At 33.6% G+C, this 18,259-nt stretch overlaps 5 protein-coding genes across 7 annotated transcripts; 4 read left to right on the top strand and 1 right to left on the bottom strand.

Moving 5' to 3' along the window:
- Nucleotides 1-18: 18 nt before the first annotated feature.
- LOC112464487 lies at nucleotides 19-5,919 on the top strand. The gene is made up of 7 exons (XM_025031495.1): nucleotides 19-384; nucleotides 1,529-1,867; nucleotides 3,427-3,564; nucleotides 4,266-4,601; nucleotides 4,972-5,044; nucleotides 5,256-5,316; nucleotides 5,833-5,919. Exons 1-6 carry the CDS (start codon nucleotides 167-169, stop codon nucleotides 5,280-5,282), a joined length of 1,131 nt encoding a protein of 376 aa, XP_024887263.1. The 5' UTR covers nucleotides 19-166; the 3' UTR covers nucleotides 5,283-5,316; nucleotides 5,833-5,919.
- Nucleotides 5,920-9,831: 3,912 nt separating this feature from the next.
- LOC112464485 (coiled-coil domain-containing protein 115) lies at nucleotides 9,832-11,111 on the top strand. 2 transcript variants are annotated; one of them, XM_025031492.1, is made up of 2 exons: nucleotides 9,832-10,102; nucleotides 10,272-11,111. In XM_025031492.1, the coding sequence occupies exon 2, from the start codon at nucleotides 10,339-10,341 to the stop codon at nucleotides 10,840-10,842; it is 504 nt and encodes a 167-aa protein (XP_024887260.1). In that variant the 5' UTR covers nucleotides 9,832-10,102; nucleotides 10,272-10,338; the 3' UTR covers nucleotides 10,843-11,111. The 2 variants fall into 2 exon arrangements, with proteins under 2 accessions (XP_024887260.1, XP_024887259.1); XM_025031491.1 differs by having other exon boundaries at nucleotides 9,832-10,124.
- Nucleotides 11,112-11,814: 703 nt separating this feature from the next.
- LOC112464482 (rac GTPase-activating protein 1-like) lies at nucleotides 11,815-14,688 on the top strand. Its single transcript, XM_025031486.1, has 10 exons — nucleotides 11,815-11,896; nucleotides 12,051-12,253; nucleotides 12,337-12,485; nucleotides 12,614-13,025; nucleotides 13,112-13,284; nucleotides 13,402-13,522; nucleotides 13,605-13,837; nucleotides 13,910-14,192; nucleotides 14,267-14,442; nucleotides 14,520-14,688. The coding sequence occupies exons 1-10, from the start codon at nucleotides 11,815-11,817 to the stop codon at nucleotides 14,581-14,583; spliced, it is 1,896 nt and encodes a 631-aa protein (XP_024887254.1). The 3' UTR covers nucleotides 14,584-14,688.
- Nucleotides 14,689-14,814: 126 nt separating this feature from the next.
- LOC112464483 (tyrosine--tRNA ligase, mitochondrial) lies at nucleotides 14,815-16,604 on the top strand. 2 transcript variants are annotated; one of them, XM_025031488.1, is made up of 3 exons: nucleotides 14,815-15,129; nucleotides 15,243-16,141; nucleotides 16,207-16,604. In XM_025031488.1, exons 1-3 carry the CDS (start codon nucleotides 14,990-14,992, stop codon nucleotides 16,554-16,556), a joined length of 1,389 nt encoding a protein of 462 aa, XP_024887256.1. In that variant the 5' UTR covers nucleotides 14,815-14,989; the 3' UTR covers nucleotides 16,557-16,604. The 2 variants fall into 2 exon arrangements, with proteins under 2 accessions (XP_024887256.1, XP_024887257.1); XM_025031489.1 differs by having other exon boundaries at nucleotides 15,041-15,125.
- On the bottom strand, nucleotides 16,583-18,089 carry LOC112464484 (guanine nucleotide-binding protein subunit beta-like protein 1). Its single transcript, XM_025031490.1, has 4 exons — nucleotides 17,926-18,089; nucleotides 17,569-17,747; nucleotides 17,152-17,485; nucleotides 16,583-17,076 (listed from the first exon to the last, which is right to left on the bottom strand). The coding sequence occupies exons 1-4, from the start codon at nucleotides 18,067-18,069 to the stop codon at nucleotides 16,771-16,773; spliced, it is 963 nt and encodes a 320-aa protein (XP_024887258.1). The 5' UTR covers nucleotides 18,070-18,089; the 3' UTR covers nucleotides 16,583-16,770.
- Nucleotides 18,090-18,259: the final 170 nt, after the last annotated feature.

Here is an 18,259-nt window from a genome sequence, read left to right as displayed (position 1 = left end):
TTATTGCATTCAGTATCAGACGATTAATCTGTATTACAGGACGATTACAACGGCACCGGCAAGAAGACGTAACAAGTTATGGAATTATTTTGAGGAATTGAATCCTTCGCTGGTAAAGTGCACGACCTGTAAAAAAGAAATTAAGATACCTAATCGAACGAAGTCTATGTTAATATTCAGAGTACACTTAGTAAATGTACATAGAATATACCCCGATGATGACATTTATAGACTACCTGACGACTTAAGGCAATATTACTCGGAATTACCGGGCTATAAGGCAAAATGTAATAACTGTAGTAAAATAATGTCTTTCTTAACGAACAAGGCATATTTACGAAAACATTTAAAAAAACATTCCACAATAATCCAGAGTCAAGATGAGTAAGTATACAATTAAAAAATTATTAAAATACTAAAAATTATAAAATAAATGTAATGATAAAACAATCAGTAGCTAAAAAAAATTGAGTAAATAAAAGTTTTTATTGGCGCATCCATATAATATTTATATGCAATTTTGATCATAAAAGTGCATGCGGGGGAGACCGGGGCGAAGTCGTTTTTGCAATTATTTCGAAATATGTATGTTGTGTGAACTCGCCATTAATACTGCAAACGCAGCTTATGGTGCCCACGTATTGCTGTCTCTCCGAATCTCAAAGTAAGTGATTCTAAAAAGTAATGCATGCTGAACACGAATCCAGTGCAGTTTTTTATTTTTCATTGATTTTTATTATTTTATAACCGACTAAACCTAAAACTTGTGTTCGGGGCGAAGTCGTTTCCAAGCCAAAACGAAATCAAAAAACCTAAATAATATGTGCTGCGTGTATGCTCGGAGATAATAGAAAACAAGCCGATGAAAAACAGTGCATTTCGTGCAAGCGTAAGGCACACAACGAGTGCATGCGCTCGTCAGACTTTGTTTTTACATGCTTTGACTGTTAGCGAAAAAAAAAATTGATTTTCTTGAAATTATTTTTTGCTTTCCATTTTTCTACTAAAAAACAATGAATAAAGTGTATTCTATTATTTTTTATGATAAAAATTATGTATCTTTATTTAAAATCCAGTCCGAGAATGAAGACACGACTCCGCCACGGGAATTTTGACTTTTCGATTTTTGCACCTTTGTCGTTTTTACTCTATACCGGTTGAACAAAGCGACGTAGACCAAAAATGCCTATATAAATTTTGTAGCCAAGGGTTCACTCTTTACAATGGTATACTATATTTCACTAAAATTATTTATTTTGTTGTTAAAAATCGGCACCGAAAAAAAAGAGGTGACTTCGTTCCGATCTCCCCTACATGGTGCGTTTTTTACCTTTCTTTGAAAAAGATATGTTTGAAGATCTGTACGCGATCTGATAATTATGCAAATTTAAACTATATATCCATATAAACATACATCCTAATAAGTAAACCATGCCTCTCTATGACCTTTGTGAGAAATTCTACAAACGCTTGTTCTTGTTGAGGCAATCACTGTACCACATTTAATATCAAACAATATGTATTACAGAACAGTTACGATATCGAGAAAAAAACGCAGGAAGTTATGGAAATATTTCGAAAAATTGAAACCTTCGTTGATAAAGTGCGTAATTTGTAAAATCGAAATTTATGTGCCTCATCCATCAAACAGCACAGTAATAACGATAGGACACTTAAAAAGACATGGAATATTTTTCAATAATGACACTTTCGCACTACCTGATGACTTGAGGCAATATTACGCAGAGTTACCGAGATATAAGGCAAAGTGTAATGATTGTGGTAAAACAATGTCTTTCTTAACAAATATTGTACGTTTACGAAAACATTTAAGAAGACATTCGACAAGAATCCTGAGCCGAGATGAGTAAGTACACATTCAAAAAATTATTAAAATACTAGACTATAAAATATATGCAATAAAACGATCAAAAGTTAAAGAAAAAGTGCGAATGCAAGTTTTTATCAGGTCGTTCATATAATATTTATTTGCAATTTTGATCACAACCACGTCTCTCAAATAATAATAATAATAATAATAATAATAATATTTCAATTATTTTACCTAAGTTAAATAAATTTAAATCGTTTATTTTCACGTTCTTTCATGCATCATAGATATAGATCAGAAATTTAGATTAAAGATGTTTATTTGTTTGACATTAATACTGCAGAAATTGGAGGCAGATATACAGAGCGTTTCCTAAGTAATTACACATACTTGAAGGGGATATTTCTTGGCTAATTTTAAGAAGAAAAGGTTTTCTAAACATGTGTCATAAACTAGGTACTTCGTTTTCAAAATACAAGATGTCAAAGTTGTGAAAAAAAAAATGAAAATTTCGAAAATCTGGAGAACGTTTAAAGACATTTTATTCAAATTTGGTATGCGTATATGTAGTATTAAGAATTATTTTCCAGTACCAATGAAACATTTTTAAATCCACCTAGAGCGTGTGTCTTTGACACCATGTGTTTTGAAAACAAAGTATTTTAGACACATGTTTATAAGACCTTTTCTTCTTAAAATAAACCAAGGAACATCTTCAAGTTTGTGTACTTACTTCTAAAACACCCTGTATAAAATATATGATTTATACATAGTTTTTATTCAAATTCAGTATTCAAATTAAATAGCTTTATTTAAGAAAATGTATATGGCACAACTCAAATATGCCATCCACATATTACTTAAATAATTAATAATTAATAAAAATTTCTATTAGCTAACAATCAACGGTTTTTTATAATATTTGAATATACGTTATAGATCTTCAAATGTCAGCATAGTGATATTAATTATTCGTTACCCTTGAGATTATTATTATATATGTAGCACCAACCTAATTTTTTCTGTCATTATCTACAATTTTTTGTGAAGACATTCTATCATTTTCGACCGTTTTAATTGGTGACCGTATTCGTCTTATGTTTAAACGCGTATACTCATTGGTTTAAACGTTTCTCAAAAAATCATTGTAACGTACAAAATATCGTAAGTTTAATTAGAGAGATACACCATTTTACGGTCTCAGGACAGGATTTTAGTAAACTAATATAATGTTATTTGTGTGAATTTATATACATTTCTTTATCTCATCTAAAGCTAGAATAGATTAATAACATTAAAATAGCGTTTCACCCTAACTCAATTTTATATCATATCATGTTTCACTTATCTATTAATCACAAATTCAGTCTAGACATTAATTATTTGACATTAGCATTAAAGAAATTCGAGGTATAAAACATTCTCTCCTTATTTTTTTCTTTTTCTTTCTCCTATTCACTCTCACTTACAAAATTTCACTCCATTACGGTTCACCGTCAATAAGTACATAATAGCATTAAGTAATATGTACGTTTGTAGAATTTTAATAATAATTATTTTTTTTAATTTTTTAATTATACTACTTTTCTATGCAGACCAAGCACTTCAAGTTTAGCGGACAATAGTATAGATCCTTCTGCAGACCATCAAAGGCGAGATCGAAGCCAAGAATCACTTAGTTTGCCCGCTCAATCATTTGAACAAATGAGGAAAGGAACTAGCGCACTTAATAAGTAATTATTCGTATTAATTATACAATGTAAAGATATCCAAATATTTAAATATTGAGCTCTCTACAGAAGTATATATTACATATGTAAAATTTTAAATAATTATATCGTCCACTTTTATCTTATTTGCAAATTTATACATCGAAAGTTTTGCATTTTCATGATTCCCACATGTACTTGCAAAAAGAAGTGATAATCGTACAAAACAGCCTTTTTTAAAAAAAATTAAAAAGACGCGCCAAGTATACGTGTTTCTTACAAAATTATTATTGAAAAGTTATTTAATCTAATTTGGTCTTATAGTTTTATTTATATTTCTTACTATAAATACAATAATATATACCTGAAGGTTTGCGTCAAGTGAATATGATAAATTAGTAACGTCTGGTTTTAAAAAATATAATATTTTTTTATTATATTTGTGTACATGTTCTTTTTTAGAATAAGTCCGCAACCTGTTTTTTTTTTATTATGTAGCTTCACACACAAGAAACACTTGACGCGGGTTTTGTTTTTTCTTTAACCATAAGTTTCGTAGGTCTGTACGCGGTCTGATAATTTAGGTAAATTCAAACTATTATATCCATATAAACGTACATTCTAATAAATAAACCATGCCTTTTTTTACTTTTGTGAGAACATCTGCAAACACTTGTTGAGGCGATCACTGTATCACATTTAGTATAAGACAATATGTATTACAGGACTGTTATAATGGCACTGAAAAAAAAACGCAGCAAGTTGTGGAATTATTTTGAGGAATTAAAACCTTTGCTAATAAAGTGCACAACCTGTAAAAAAGAAATTAAAATATCTTCTCCAGGAAACTACACATACGTAATGAGAGTGCACTTAAATAGACATGGAATATTTCTCGATAATGACACTCTACCTGACAACTTAAGGCGATATTACTCGGAGTTACCGGGATATAAGGCAAAATGCAATAATTGCGGCGAAACAGTATCTTTCTTAATAGATTATAAAAATTTACGCAGACATTTAAGAAGACATTCCACAAGTATCCAGAGTCCAAATGAGTAAGTACACATTCAAAAAATTATTGAAATACTAAAAACTATAAAAATAAATGTATAATGATAAAACAATCAGTAGCTAAAGAAAATTGAGTGAATAAAAGTTTTTATCGGGGCATCCATATAATATTTATATATAATTTTTATCGTAAATGTGCATGTACATCTGGTGCAATTCTTACTTCTTTTTTTTTAATATTTTGCAGATCTGTACGCGATCTGATATATAATTATGCAAATTTTAACTATATATCCATAAAAACATACATTCTAATAAATTAAATGTGTCTTTATGACATTTGTGAAAAATTCTACAAACGCTTGTTGATGCAATCGCTGTACCACTTTTAATATCGGACAATCTGTATTACAGGACAATTATAAAGGCACCGATAAAAAGACGCAGCAAGTTGTGGAATTATTTCAAGGAATTAAAACCTTTGCTGGTAAAGTGCACCATCTGTAAAAAAGAAATTAAGATATCTCGTCTATCAAACCGTATAAAAACATTCAGAGCACATTTATCAATTAAACATGGAATATTTCTTAATAATGACACTTTCACACTACCTGACGACTTGAGCCAATATTACTCGGAGTTATCGAGATATAAGGCAAAATGTAAAGATTGTGACAAAACATTGTCTTTCTTATCAGGTATGGAACATTTACGAAAACATTTAAGAAAACATTCCACAAGAATCCAGAGTCAAGATGAGTAAGTACACATTCAAAAAGTTATTAAAATACTAAAGGTTATAAAATAAATGTAATGATATCTAAAACAATCAATAGCTAAAGAAAATTGAGCGAATAAAAGTTTTCATGAGGGCATCCATATAATATTTATTTGCAATTTTGATCATAAATCTCTCTCGTATCTCTCAAACCGTAATAATGATTATTTTTTAATTATTTCGCAAATATAATTTAAATAAATATATGAATCGCTTATTTTCACGTTCTATCATGCATCATAGATATAAACAATTCAGAAATTTAGATTAAATATTTATTTGTTTGACATTAGTATTGCAAAAATTCGAGGTATAAAACATTTTTTCTTTCTATCTCTTTCTTTTTCTTCCTCCTACTTACTCTCACTTACAAAATTTTACTCCATTACGGTTCACGTCAATAAGAACATAATAGCACTAAGTAATACATATACAGTTGTAGTATTTTAATAATTATTACTTTTTTCTATTTTTAATCACGACACTTTTCTATACAGACCAAGCACTTCAAGTTTAGCGGATGATAATGATCGAAACAAATAATAATTCTTATTATAAAAAGCAACGACTTGCTGAAATATCACGTAAGACATAATTAATATCTTTATCAATTATATATTACATTATTATACTCATAACAATATTGCCAACATTAACATTATTATTATTTTTAACTCGCTTATAGAAAAAACGACAAATATGGAAAATAAAATTCAAAATGACAAGGATGACAGAAATTGTACGCCTGATCAAAGCAAATCCACAGATTATTGGACTGGCGATAAAAAAATATTATTAAAAAAAGCATTTTTCTTCGAAAAACGAGAAAATCAAGGTAAAATCGCAGTCTGTAAATTATGTACATCAGAGAAAAAAGAAGTAAAAATGAAAAACGGTAATACAAGTGGAATAAGAAAACATTTTTAAATGCTCATTCGCAAATTTATGAACTTATTATATGTTATGATGAATATTTACAATCTCACGTCATATATTACTTGACTGGTATAAAGTCAATTTCTTAATCAAAAATAGATAGATAGGCTACAAATAATTAGGGTAAAATTGATGCTTTGTTAAAATAAATTTTAATAGTTAATAACTAATAATCATTATATCGCGTTTTCTATAAAATAAATTGCATAATAAAACCCAAATATTTCTTATTCTTTTTATTATATATTTATATTACTTCCTCGATTTTTATAATATTTAATCTTGGCTAAGTATATGAAAAGAAATAGGATATAAATAACACAATCTAACTAATTCATAGTTTTTCCCTATCTACAAAATTATTTTATTTTATTTTTTTAGCATAATATTTTTCTCTTTTCTCTTTTGTTCGAGAAAAATAATACAAAAATAATTTTATAAAAAATCTAAATAAAAATTTTACATTTTCAAAATTATTACTTTAATTGTGATAGTATTACTTTACTTTATATTTTTTTGTGTTTCTCAAAAATTTTATTACTCTAATTGTAAATAGAATTGATCTACGTAACAAAATTTCGAAAATTTAACTTACTGTGTAATTTACTAATTTACTAACTTAAATTCGCGAAATAAAATTCTGATTCGATATAATATTTTATTTAGAATTTAAAAGTTTATATTAAAAATTTATTTATATTATATAGAACGCGAAAGTTTGTCAACGTAATTCGACGATAATGAGCTCTTTGCGAGCTCTATGTGTGCGAAGTGTGATAGTATTTCCTCAAGCACATTCGCACAATAATAAACAAGTGACCAAGATTAAATATTTGCCGTAATTAGTTTTAGCCCATCCATTTTAAGGCAACGTATCTACGAAATGTAATAAATTTATACTACAATTTATTGTCATAATTCGACATGCATCGAGATATATTTGCTCTATATTTTATTAATCGTAGATTCGTTACCTCAGTAAAAAAAAGAAAATCAGACTCACCAATTAACCCGATGCGCAACAGGCGGAGTTATTCACGTAGCTACGATGATACTGTAACATACAAACATAAAATTTAAATTAAAGAAGCGTTCAAAATGATCAATATTTCAAAAGATAATTTTTACGCGCCTCTGATTCGTTTTTCAATACATTTCAATATATATATAATATTTAGCAATACAATTATCTATAATATTTACCGAAAAAGATCTTTACAAGTGTAAAATTTTAGATAATTTTTCTTTCTCTAATCATTTTTAACTTATCGAGATAAAACAATCTAAATAAGTAAAAAAGAATTATTATGCAGATAAGAGATGATACTCACCCCAAGGTTGCTCCGCCGGGGCCCGATGTCTCTCTCAGACCTCCTCCTCCTCCTCTCAGAACGTCAGGCCTCCTCCTCTCACCGCACAGGACACTCGCGAGAAATACTCGCGGATGATAAACAACAATCCGCGCGTGGACTAATTTCGGTAAAAGTCTTTCTCGCGCGATACTGTACGGCACTCCCGTTTAAAAAAGTCCTTTAGTCCGATTACTTGAACGGCACTCCCGAAGCAAACGCGACAAACCGGCTGCAGTTCGTTCATTTAATTAAATCGGCGGACGAGGGTACGTTAGCTTCCCCGTCTTTGGATTTTTATCCAAGCAGAACAAGAGTTTTGCTTGGATAAAATCCTCGTACTGGATACTGGGCCTCGCCAAGGTCGTACCGTACCCATGGGAAGGAAGTATAATACTTTACTGTGTGCGATATAAAAGCTGGTATAACATAAAATCAAGTTATCGATTTTCTAACATAGATTGATAGATTTTTCATACAAATTTGAAAGAATCGCGACGCCGATTGCCTCGATTCGTTCCGCGTTTCATCATTGCGTTGCAGTCGCGTTAATAGCGATGAAATGTTCGAAGATCTTGACGCGAGATACTACGCGAATCATGTGGACGGTTAGTATAAAGACACGCAGTTGATTAAACAAAACCATAATTAAGATTAAATACCGTATCGTATGCACATTGCGGTAACGAGCACGTAAATCTCGCGAATGTAAGTACTATATATATTAATATGCTTTGCACAACGAGGAGTCGCAACTGTGGACCGTCAACTTATACACGGCACGAAATACACGAAAATAAGAAATGAACGAGCGTTGTATCGCAGCGTGCTATTACTTGAATCACTTATGAATCACGATACGATTTCACGATTGTCACTCGGCCCTCTTCGGCGCGTTCAAAGCATAGGACACGAGATATATGCTGCGTAAATGAATGTCACATTCGAGAATCCATCAGGCATATGGCGGGGCGGGACGAGCGATTATCGCTCGCGAATATCACAAACTGCAAATCACTCACAATTGCCTTTCACGTACACTTTGCCTCGACGTCTCCGCCTCGAGCGACCGATTCGCCGGATTCGCGCGACACATTCATTCACGACCCTTGATACACTATTGCAAATTGCAAATTATCGAGCGCGTCGTTGATTATTCCGCGGAACGAGGAGCAGGAATGCCAATCACATGAACGAGCGCGTTTCGAATAACAGCACCCACATGTGCTGCAGCACGGAGCACGGCGACACGCGCGGAGCACAAACACTTGACACTTCACACCTGTCCGAAATTCATCGAGAGAATGATTGAGTAACATCCGCAGGTAACGGTATTCCGAGCGTCGACGAAAATAAGTAGCAAGACCGTCTCGCCGACTTCGAACGTATATACGCTGCTCCGAAGTCGACGGATTCATTTAACCGATTCAACGGTCGCGCGGGTCGCGCCGCTGCCGCCGCTGGTACCGACTCACGGTCACTCACGGACTGTGGGACTGTGCGATGCGATGCCTAGTACGCCGCTGCATCGAGCCGCCGCGCCGGCGCCGCGGCGACGAGCGCGGCCGAACGTGATTGGCCGGACTCGGGGGCTCGACTCTATCACGAATTATAAAACATTCTCTGTTGCTTGTTCCCCAAATATTATTCGTTTTGCTTACAAAATTTTCCATAAAGGCCTGTTGTCTCGTATTCGGATTTTTAAATTGATAGGAGATACATATCTTTTATTTCAACTAACCCAGACAACAAACATGTCCAAAAGCGGGACATATAAGACGTCTTTTAAAGACATATTTTAGATGTCTTACGAAAAGATAGCTAAAAGGTCTTTATTTTCCGATTTTGGACATTGTGCTGTCTGGGAAGTGTGAAAGTGAAAGAAGAAAATAATGAGAGAGGGAGAAAGAGCTATTAGATATTTAATATATAATATACATAAAATAATTAAGTTAATATTTATCGATACATATAAGATATAAATAATCTCGATTGTAATTGGTTGAAGATTAGTTTAATATGTATATCTTACATGTATCGATAAATATTAATAACTTATTTCATATATTTTTATTATATATTAAATATTTGCAGATGTAGCACTGACGCGCACCAAAATGATGTTTTATCGGCAGTGTCGGAAAGTGAACATGGCTACGTAGTAAATGGATGCACTGGCGCTAGTGTACAGAGGCTTTCGACAGTCCCACGAAAAAGGCCGGGATGGCCTCTCTCGTCTCAGGCTTTTCTCTGGTACGGCTGAAAATAATTTCGGAACGAATTTTTCTTATCGTGTTGAAAACAGCGTACACTTTGAGAATAACCTTAATGTCACTTGACTTTTAATAAAAATAATAATGAAAGTTTGGTTGAATCTTCTTCAAGGATTACAAGAGACAGGAGAAACAGATTTAATTTGTCAATGAAACCAAAATATTCAGAACGCTAATTGCAAGATTGGTGAAAACGATATTTATTAACAGTAATTGATATTTAATATACACGTAAGTTATTTCATATAAAATAGACAATATGTTTTTTTTTATGATTGATTATATTTTTTAAATTATACATCTTTTTATATTTATTTCTCCAGCAATGAAGAAATGTTTGTACATCAATAACTTCAATCTTCGATGTTTTGCTTTCAGATAAAACCTCTTTGTCCTACGTACACTACAATTATTAAGTTTTGTGTTGATAATCACATATTACGAAATGGATAAAAACATAGATGTTTTATCAGAAGACATTGACGAGTTGATGTTACGTAAATTAGAATTAATAGAGGAAAAAGTTCGTGGAAATATTCAAATGGAAACTTTGCTGAAGGATGGTCACATTGAATTGGCAAAAGCGAAATATATTCGTGGAAAGGAGAATATCAGTATGTTACAGGTTCCAAACAAAGAAGATACAGTGACATCCTTGTTTGATTTGGAAACTAAAACAACAGATGAAGATAATGATACTGTACCATGTTTTGACATCAGTTTTAAAAAGTTAAACGATGACGCAGATGGACCAGGGGATCCTATAAAATGGTTCGGCGTACTAGTCCCGCAAAACTTGAGGAACAGTCAGAAACGTTTCCAGGAATCCATCTATCATGCAACGAAGATAGCAAATGTACAGGCAGAGCTCATTTCTGTACTTTCCAAGCTTAAGACATTGTGTATCCAAAAAGATAGTTTATGTTCTCCAAATGGTATTAAAACTTAATCAATGAACAAAGATAAACAATGATTTTTAGAAATTTTGTTATATAATAAGAATTTAATACCTAAAGACGTGATAAATTCTAAATCATATACAAATCTCATTCGGGCCATAATAAGAACATTTTTTAATGCGTAATATATTAGATATCCTAGTAATATATCAGAAAGAAAAAGTTGTAATACATCTATTATTCTAATATATAAAATATATATGTAGACGTAATATAGATACATATGTAGGATTTTGTTTACAATTCTCCACATCTTTTAATTACGCTATATTGTACAAAAGTTCTAAAAATTATTTAAAAACTGTTGATTTATTGATTTATTTTATTATATTGTTAAAAGAAAAATATAAATAAGCAGAATTTTAATTATAAACACATGCAATTAAATCTGATTAATCAATATAAAAAGGTCATACGAACTTCATTGTATTTGTGTATAGATCAAGTGAGAATAAAATTTATATATATATATAATAAATTGGTTACAAAGATAACTTGATAATTTCGGTGGAAGCGATACATTTTTCCCCAATACTATATTCTACTATTCACACAGTTACACTGCGTCCGATATCCAATAGGAAAGTTCGTTTTCTAGAGATTTTGCTAGAGTCTTTAAAAAACGAATTCCCCTATCGGATATCGAGCCTCATTGGACGTCAGACAAAATGTGAATCTTCCCTAACCGTAATTCACGTTTTCTCCACTAGAGGTCATGTTCGTCAACTTAACGGTTAGAAAGGGGCGACTTTCAAAACTCCAAACTCCGACGAGGACGGCGTACGACCGGTACGACGCGTGCGGTTGCTTGTACGGATTTAACGTTTCATTGAACCGTTTTTGTGTACTATCGTCGACCACGCGACGAACGAAACACTAAGTGTTGCAGGCCGGTGACATGTCAGCAAAATAGCAGTTTAGAAGCAACGAAATACAGAAAAAGCAACAAAATAAGCACAAGAATGACGTCGTTGTCACTTTTAGCTACATATGACGAGCTGGTGAGATGTACGAACGTCTTGGTAAATGGATCCTGCGAGGAAGGTTCGTTAATAGTTATATATATATATATAATCAATATTATCCTAGGCTTGTTACTCATTTCGTTAGTTTTTTGCAATAGTCTTGGAATAGAATTTTCTACAATTATAGATGTATCATAGATATGAACATGTTGCCTCAATATTGCTTTGCACAGAATTCCTGCAATTCGCTGAAAGTCAAGAGGAGATGAGACAGAAATGGCTGGAGTCGGTACAAGAATGTCAACGACTTCATTCGGCTTTGGACAAGGCTCATAACGAAATTGCGGATTTCGATAGAAAACTGCGTCATGCAAGAAGAAACTTGGAAGAGGAGAACCGCAAGCGTCGTGCTGCTGAGGAACAGAGAGATCTTTTGGTAGCTGATACTTCTTTTATTTCTAAAAGATATTTTAGCTGTAATAATCAAGTCAAATTATTCATATCTATATTGTTTTCCAGGAAAAACAAATTGCTACAGCCAGGGATTTCCTGTTTAATGACAAAGGGAAAAATATAAATGATGAAACAAGAGAGAAATTGCAATTTCTTAATAACACTTCATTGAATCGTCAAAGTAGCATGCATACTCAAGACATGCCTTTCGACAAGTAAGCATTTTAGTACTTGAAAACTGATAACTATGGATCTGTTTTCTATTGCTAATGCAACCAGTTCAGCAATAGAAAACAGATCCTATATTGGATTATGTGACAATATCGTACTATTTGTATTTTAGGCTTAACACGATAGCGGAATTGAATTCCACTGGCTCGTTATTGAGTGACCTGAACTGCCTATCGAGATCAGAAGATGACTTGGAGATCAGCAATATTTTGCAAAAGCAGAAAAAACGAGAGTGGAAAGAGCATCGCCCCAGTAGCGAATATTCCAAGAAGCATCGTCGCAGCGCATTGCACAAAGCTACTGAATTAAACCCTTCTGATAGAATAGTAGCGACTACTACCGTAGTTATGCCAAAGGATGGTACAATTACTGCATCGTCCACAATTGAAGCTATACCCGGTGATGAAAACGCAGATCCCCAGATACCCTTACACAATTCACGCAAGCGGCGTAAGAGTAGTACGGAACATAACAAATCAAAATTGTCGCACATCGATGTTAACGAAATGCCAATCGATATAGCGGTACGTTATTAAATCATGTAATTGAATTATTCTACATTTGAAATATATGTGCAGAATTTTATAGGAAATAATTTTCTTCTTTTTAGCCGTCAGCACCAAAGGCTGATATTCTCACATCGACTTCAGACTCGGAGGATGTCTGTAAACCAAGTCCAAATATTGGTGGCTATACCATGAATACAAAAATGTCGAGGAATCATAATTTTATAGCCAAAAATATTTACGGCAAAACGGAAATGTGCACAGCTTGTGGAAAAAAGTAAGCTTATTCTTCTATTATGTGAACATATTAAAGCTTGTATTGCTTATAATTAAATTGATAAAATTGAGTTATAGATATAAAGAAAAATCTTAATGCCTTTTAATTTATTAATAGAATCCGATGGGGAAAGCCCATGCAGAAGTGCAGAGATTGTAGAGCTACGGCTCATATTGAGTGCAAAAATTCAGTACCACTACCATGTATCCCAACGGGAAATACGCCTACGTTACGCGGCGTAAGTACCATTATTATAATTTCCACATCAATAAAACATTTTTGCGTCAATATATCTTCATAAATGGTATTTTCATGTATAGAGCACTATAGCTGATTATACACCTATGACATCACCTATGGTACCTTCCATAGTAGTTCACTGCATAAACGAGATTGAATTACGCGGAATGAACGAGCAAGGATTATACAGAGTGAACGGAGCAGTCGCAGATGTCAGGAGTCTTAAAGATAAATTCCTAAAAAACAAAGGGGCCCCGAATCTTTCTAACGTCGATATTGCGACTATCTGCTCTACTTTGAAAGATTTTCTCAGGTACATCACCTGAAATATGCATCGTACATAAAGGATGCAGTATATGTATTTACTTAAATTCTTATTTTATAGATCATTAGAGCCACTGATCACCGTCGGTTTGAGGAAAGACTTCACACGCGCGACACAACTTGAGGACAAACAGGACGCTGACGCCGCTCTTTATCAAGCAATATCAGAACTACCGCAACCAAACCGAGATACTCTGGCCTTTTTGATGTTACATTTACAGAGAGTATCGAGTAGCGCTGAATGTAAGATGCCCATCAGTAATCTCGCCAAGGTCTTTGGACCAACCTTAGTCGGTTACAACTCGCAGGAACCATCTCTAAACGACGTTAAACATCAAGCTGCGGTAAGAGAAACTTTTGATGATGTGACATAGCTGATATGGGAAATAATAATGTAATGTATGTAATTATGTTCTAGATAGTGGAGAGTTTACTTCAAATTCCATCTGATTATTGGGCAACTTACGTGAACCCTACAAACTTGAATGGCTTTAACACTCCGAAAACGGGAGAATTAAAACATACGCCATCCGTAGAGTCACTTCTCAAGCGTAGTATCTCCCGGGGTTTTTTCAATACACCTCTCAGTTCTAGGTAAATAACGCATAAATTGCATCTTGTCTATATATAGCCTGTATTTTCTTTATTTCACATTTCACTTTTATTTACAGCCGCTCTTTTGTGAGGAGAAACAAGAAATATTTTGCTACACCACCCTCTAAAATAGGATACTAATAAGCAAAATTTTTGCTATACTATAATAACAACTTATGATTGCACACAGAAACATTTAGCCTGATATTTAATGTGCTTATATGTATTCTTTTGTAAATATATCGACATACAATAAATGTTTCGATTTAAATTCATTTCCTAAGATGTCGACATCCGCTACCACAAGTATCCTACATACTTATGTGTATACCCTGCTAAGTGCTACGGCGAAGCAGATCGGCAGGCAGATGCCGCATTATTTGAGGTTGAGATCGGCCGACGGTATAATCCTTAAATTTGAATTGCGAATATTAGTGATTGTATGAATTTACCTACGCACATTTTTATACAGCAATTTCAGGACAAAATCTAGTTTCGAAAATAATTATCCGTATCACTTCTAAAGTCGAAACGAATATACGGCGAAATGAACGCACGTTCTTTATTAAGGTTATGTTCCACCATCAGAAACGTTAATGTTTACAAACGCAGATTTTACTGCAGCAGAAATGTATTGGAACTTCATGAGAGGGGCATGTACGAGGATATATTTCCCGATACTAGTACGTAAGTATACAAAATTATCTTACGCTGTGCAACTTGATATTATAAAAATTGTTTACGTTATCACCTTCTGATATTTATAAGTATTATACATCAATTTATATACATCTTTTCAGAAATGAAATAGTAGATTTACTGAAAAAGGCACCCCAATGCGTCTATGCTGGCTTCGATCCAACAGCAGATAGTTTACATGTCGGCAATCTACTCGTCCTGATGAATCTCCTGCATTGGCAAAGAGCTGGACATCAAGTTATAGCCTTAGTAGGAGGAGCTACAGGTTTGATAGGTGATCCTAGTCATAGGAAATCTGAACGCGTCGAAATGGAAAGGCATTTAATCGAGGAGAACATCAAATGCATCGCAAAGAACATAGAGACCATATTTAACAATCACAAGGATTACTTTTGGAAAAACAAGGAAACGAAGCTGAAACCTCTAATTATAATAAACAATTTGGACTGGTACACAAACGTAAACGTCATTGAATTTGTCAGAAGTATTGGAAAGTATTTTCGAATGGGCACAATGCTGGGCCGATCTTCCGTCCAGTCGCGATTGAACTCCGACGTAGGGATGAGTTTCACTGAATTCACGTATCAAGTATTCCAAGCGTATGATTGGCTTCAGTTGATGAAAAATTACAAGTGTCGCTTTCAAATTGGTGGCAGTGACCAAATGGGTAATATCATGTCTGGATACGACCTGATCACAAAAAGTCTGAGAAAAGAAGTTTACGGCCTAACGTTGCCGCTTATAACAGCTGAAGGTGGAAAGAAATTTGGAAAGTCTCTTTTGAACGCGGTATGGCTGTCTCCGACGAAATCCTCGAGCTTCCAGCTGTATCAGTATTTCATCAGAACCAAAGATTCCGACGTCGAAAAATTCTTAAAACTATTCACATTTATACCGTTGAATAAAATTACTGAAATTGTGAACGGTCATATGAACGATCCGGAACAGAGAAGGGCACAAAAATTATTAGCGGAGCAAGTTACGCTTTTAGCACACGGAGGTAATTTTTATTAAAAAATTATTGTTATTATTTACTTATTATTTACCGCATTTAACTACTTACAGAGGATGGATTGCTGGCCGCAAAGCGCGCCTCTGCAGCATTGTATGATAAATCAATTGAGTCATTTGTAAGATTAAATGCATCGGAACTAACAGATGTGTTCGAAGGCGCAACCATAGTAGAGATCTTATCTGAGCCAGGGATCACCGTGTACGAGCTAGCAAAGAAGGCAAAGTGCTTTAAAACCGATCACGATGCTGAACGAATCATAACAGCGGGCGGATTTTATGTAAATCATCAAAAAATTACTAATTTAAATGAGGTAATTGTACCTGGCATCCATATACTAAGTAATAATATATCATTGCTCAGAGTTGGTAAAAAGACGTATCACATAGTTCGATGGCAATGATAAAAAAAACCACATGTACAGTTGTATAATAAACAAAATGCGTTTTAATACTCAGAGAATTTATATAACAATGATTATATAAATGCAACAGTCCCTTCCTTTGATACACAGGAATACGGAAAGACTTATTAGATCATTTGCAATAACTATACAATATATTTTTATATTTGTTGCTTTGTATACATAAATGTACATGTATGCATTTGTGAGGTTCCTAATTATAGATATCCCACATAGATATATAGCCACCTTTGCCAGTCGCTGCCATTAAACACTTGGTATCGTAAGCTTCGACTTTACATTGCGAATAAACAATGTCGTATATACTAGCTCTGTGTTCTTTTAATATCGCAAGTGGCCGTAATTTCTTCCAAGAGAACAACATCAAACGTCCGTCCCAACAGCCAGCTGTGACAATCTTTTTGTCCGGTCTTACAGAAAGAGTGGCTATGCCAGAAACATGCTCCAAGAGTCTCGTAGATTTGTGAGATAAAGTATGATTCGGTGACATTTCAAAAGTCTAAAAATTTTTATAAATATAACTTATCAATATCAGAGTGATACACATTTTTTTTTAGACAGTAGAGTTATGCACCTCCAATTTCTCTGACGCGCTACCAAGAATGCCTTGCATCAAGGAGGCGTCAAAATCGAAAGTCATTGGATATTGTTCCACGGTGAGAGAACTGAGGACATCGTTCTTCCTCATGTCCCACAACAATAATTTCCCGCCCTCGTAAGCAACTAGAATCAAGCCATTCGTATCCACCAACGGTTTCATCGCCATTACCATACCTAATTTGTCATTGTAGGACAGTTTGGACGGGTCTAATGTTGACTCCACTTTGAACGTTTTCAATGATAATATCCCTACTGTGGAATTGTCAAGTGGAATCAACACTGCATCCTTCTCAGATAACAATTGAGACCTGTGATACAAAAAAAATGTTGATATTAACTTTAATAGACTTGCTTATCAATATATTTACAACCGATTTACTTGTTAATATACCTGCAAAAACTGCAAAATTCATAATTGGTGCTTCTGTCTAATATCCACTTTGATTCACTTATTTTGTACACATCAATCACTCCGTGTCTTCGTTGTACTATTAAATCAGTCTCATTAGTTGTATGTAAATTAAAGCATGGACTCCATCCATCTGACAATTGATATTTTATCCTGTTCGTCTGCAACATGATAAAACAGTTTTAATTCTTTTGACAAATCTCAACATTCTTTTCTGCGTATAAATTTATGTCACGAATACAGTACTTCTCTCTCTTTCTCTCTCTCACACAGTGTGTATAAATTTTTATTAATTAAATTCAATTAAACTATTACGATTTACTAAGAACAACTGTTTACTTTTAAATCCCAAATGTGAACTGTGCCCTTTCCATCGCCAGCGTAGAGATGCTCGACGTCAGAATTAATCGAGAACAACAAACTGTGAACGTCCTCATCCATGTCGCCGCGCAGCAGAAATTTCGGATCCGGGGGTCTCGACATCGTTGCGGCTTTGTTTCTTTCATCAAAATATCACATGGGATACGAAATCCGAGACTACAATATATCAAACGATAACACAACGCATCTATATACAATATAGATATAACATGTCTGCATTTAGGTTATGTCATCATTGTTCTAGCGATAAAAAGTTTCTCAATCCGCTGAATCCGCTCTTGAATCATCGCAT

The sequence above is a fragment of the Temnothorax curvispinosus genome, unplaced genomic scaffold (assembly GCF_003070985.1).
Source record: "Temnothorax curvispinosus isolate PA1 unplaced genomic scaffold, ASM307098v1 QBEX01014262.1, whole genome shotgun sequence".
Taxonomy (NCBI): Eukaryota; Metazoa; Arthropoda; class Insecta; order Hymenoptera; family Formicidae; genus Temnothorax; species Temnothorax curvispinosus.
Note: the sequence above shows the minus strand (reverse complement) of the source record. Positions and strands in the feature narration are given on the sequence as shown.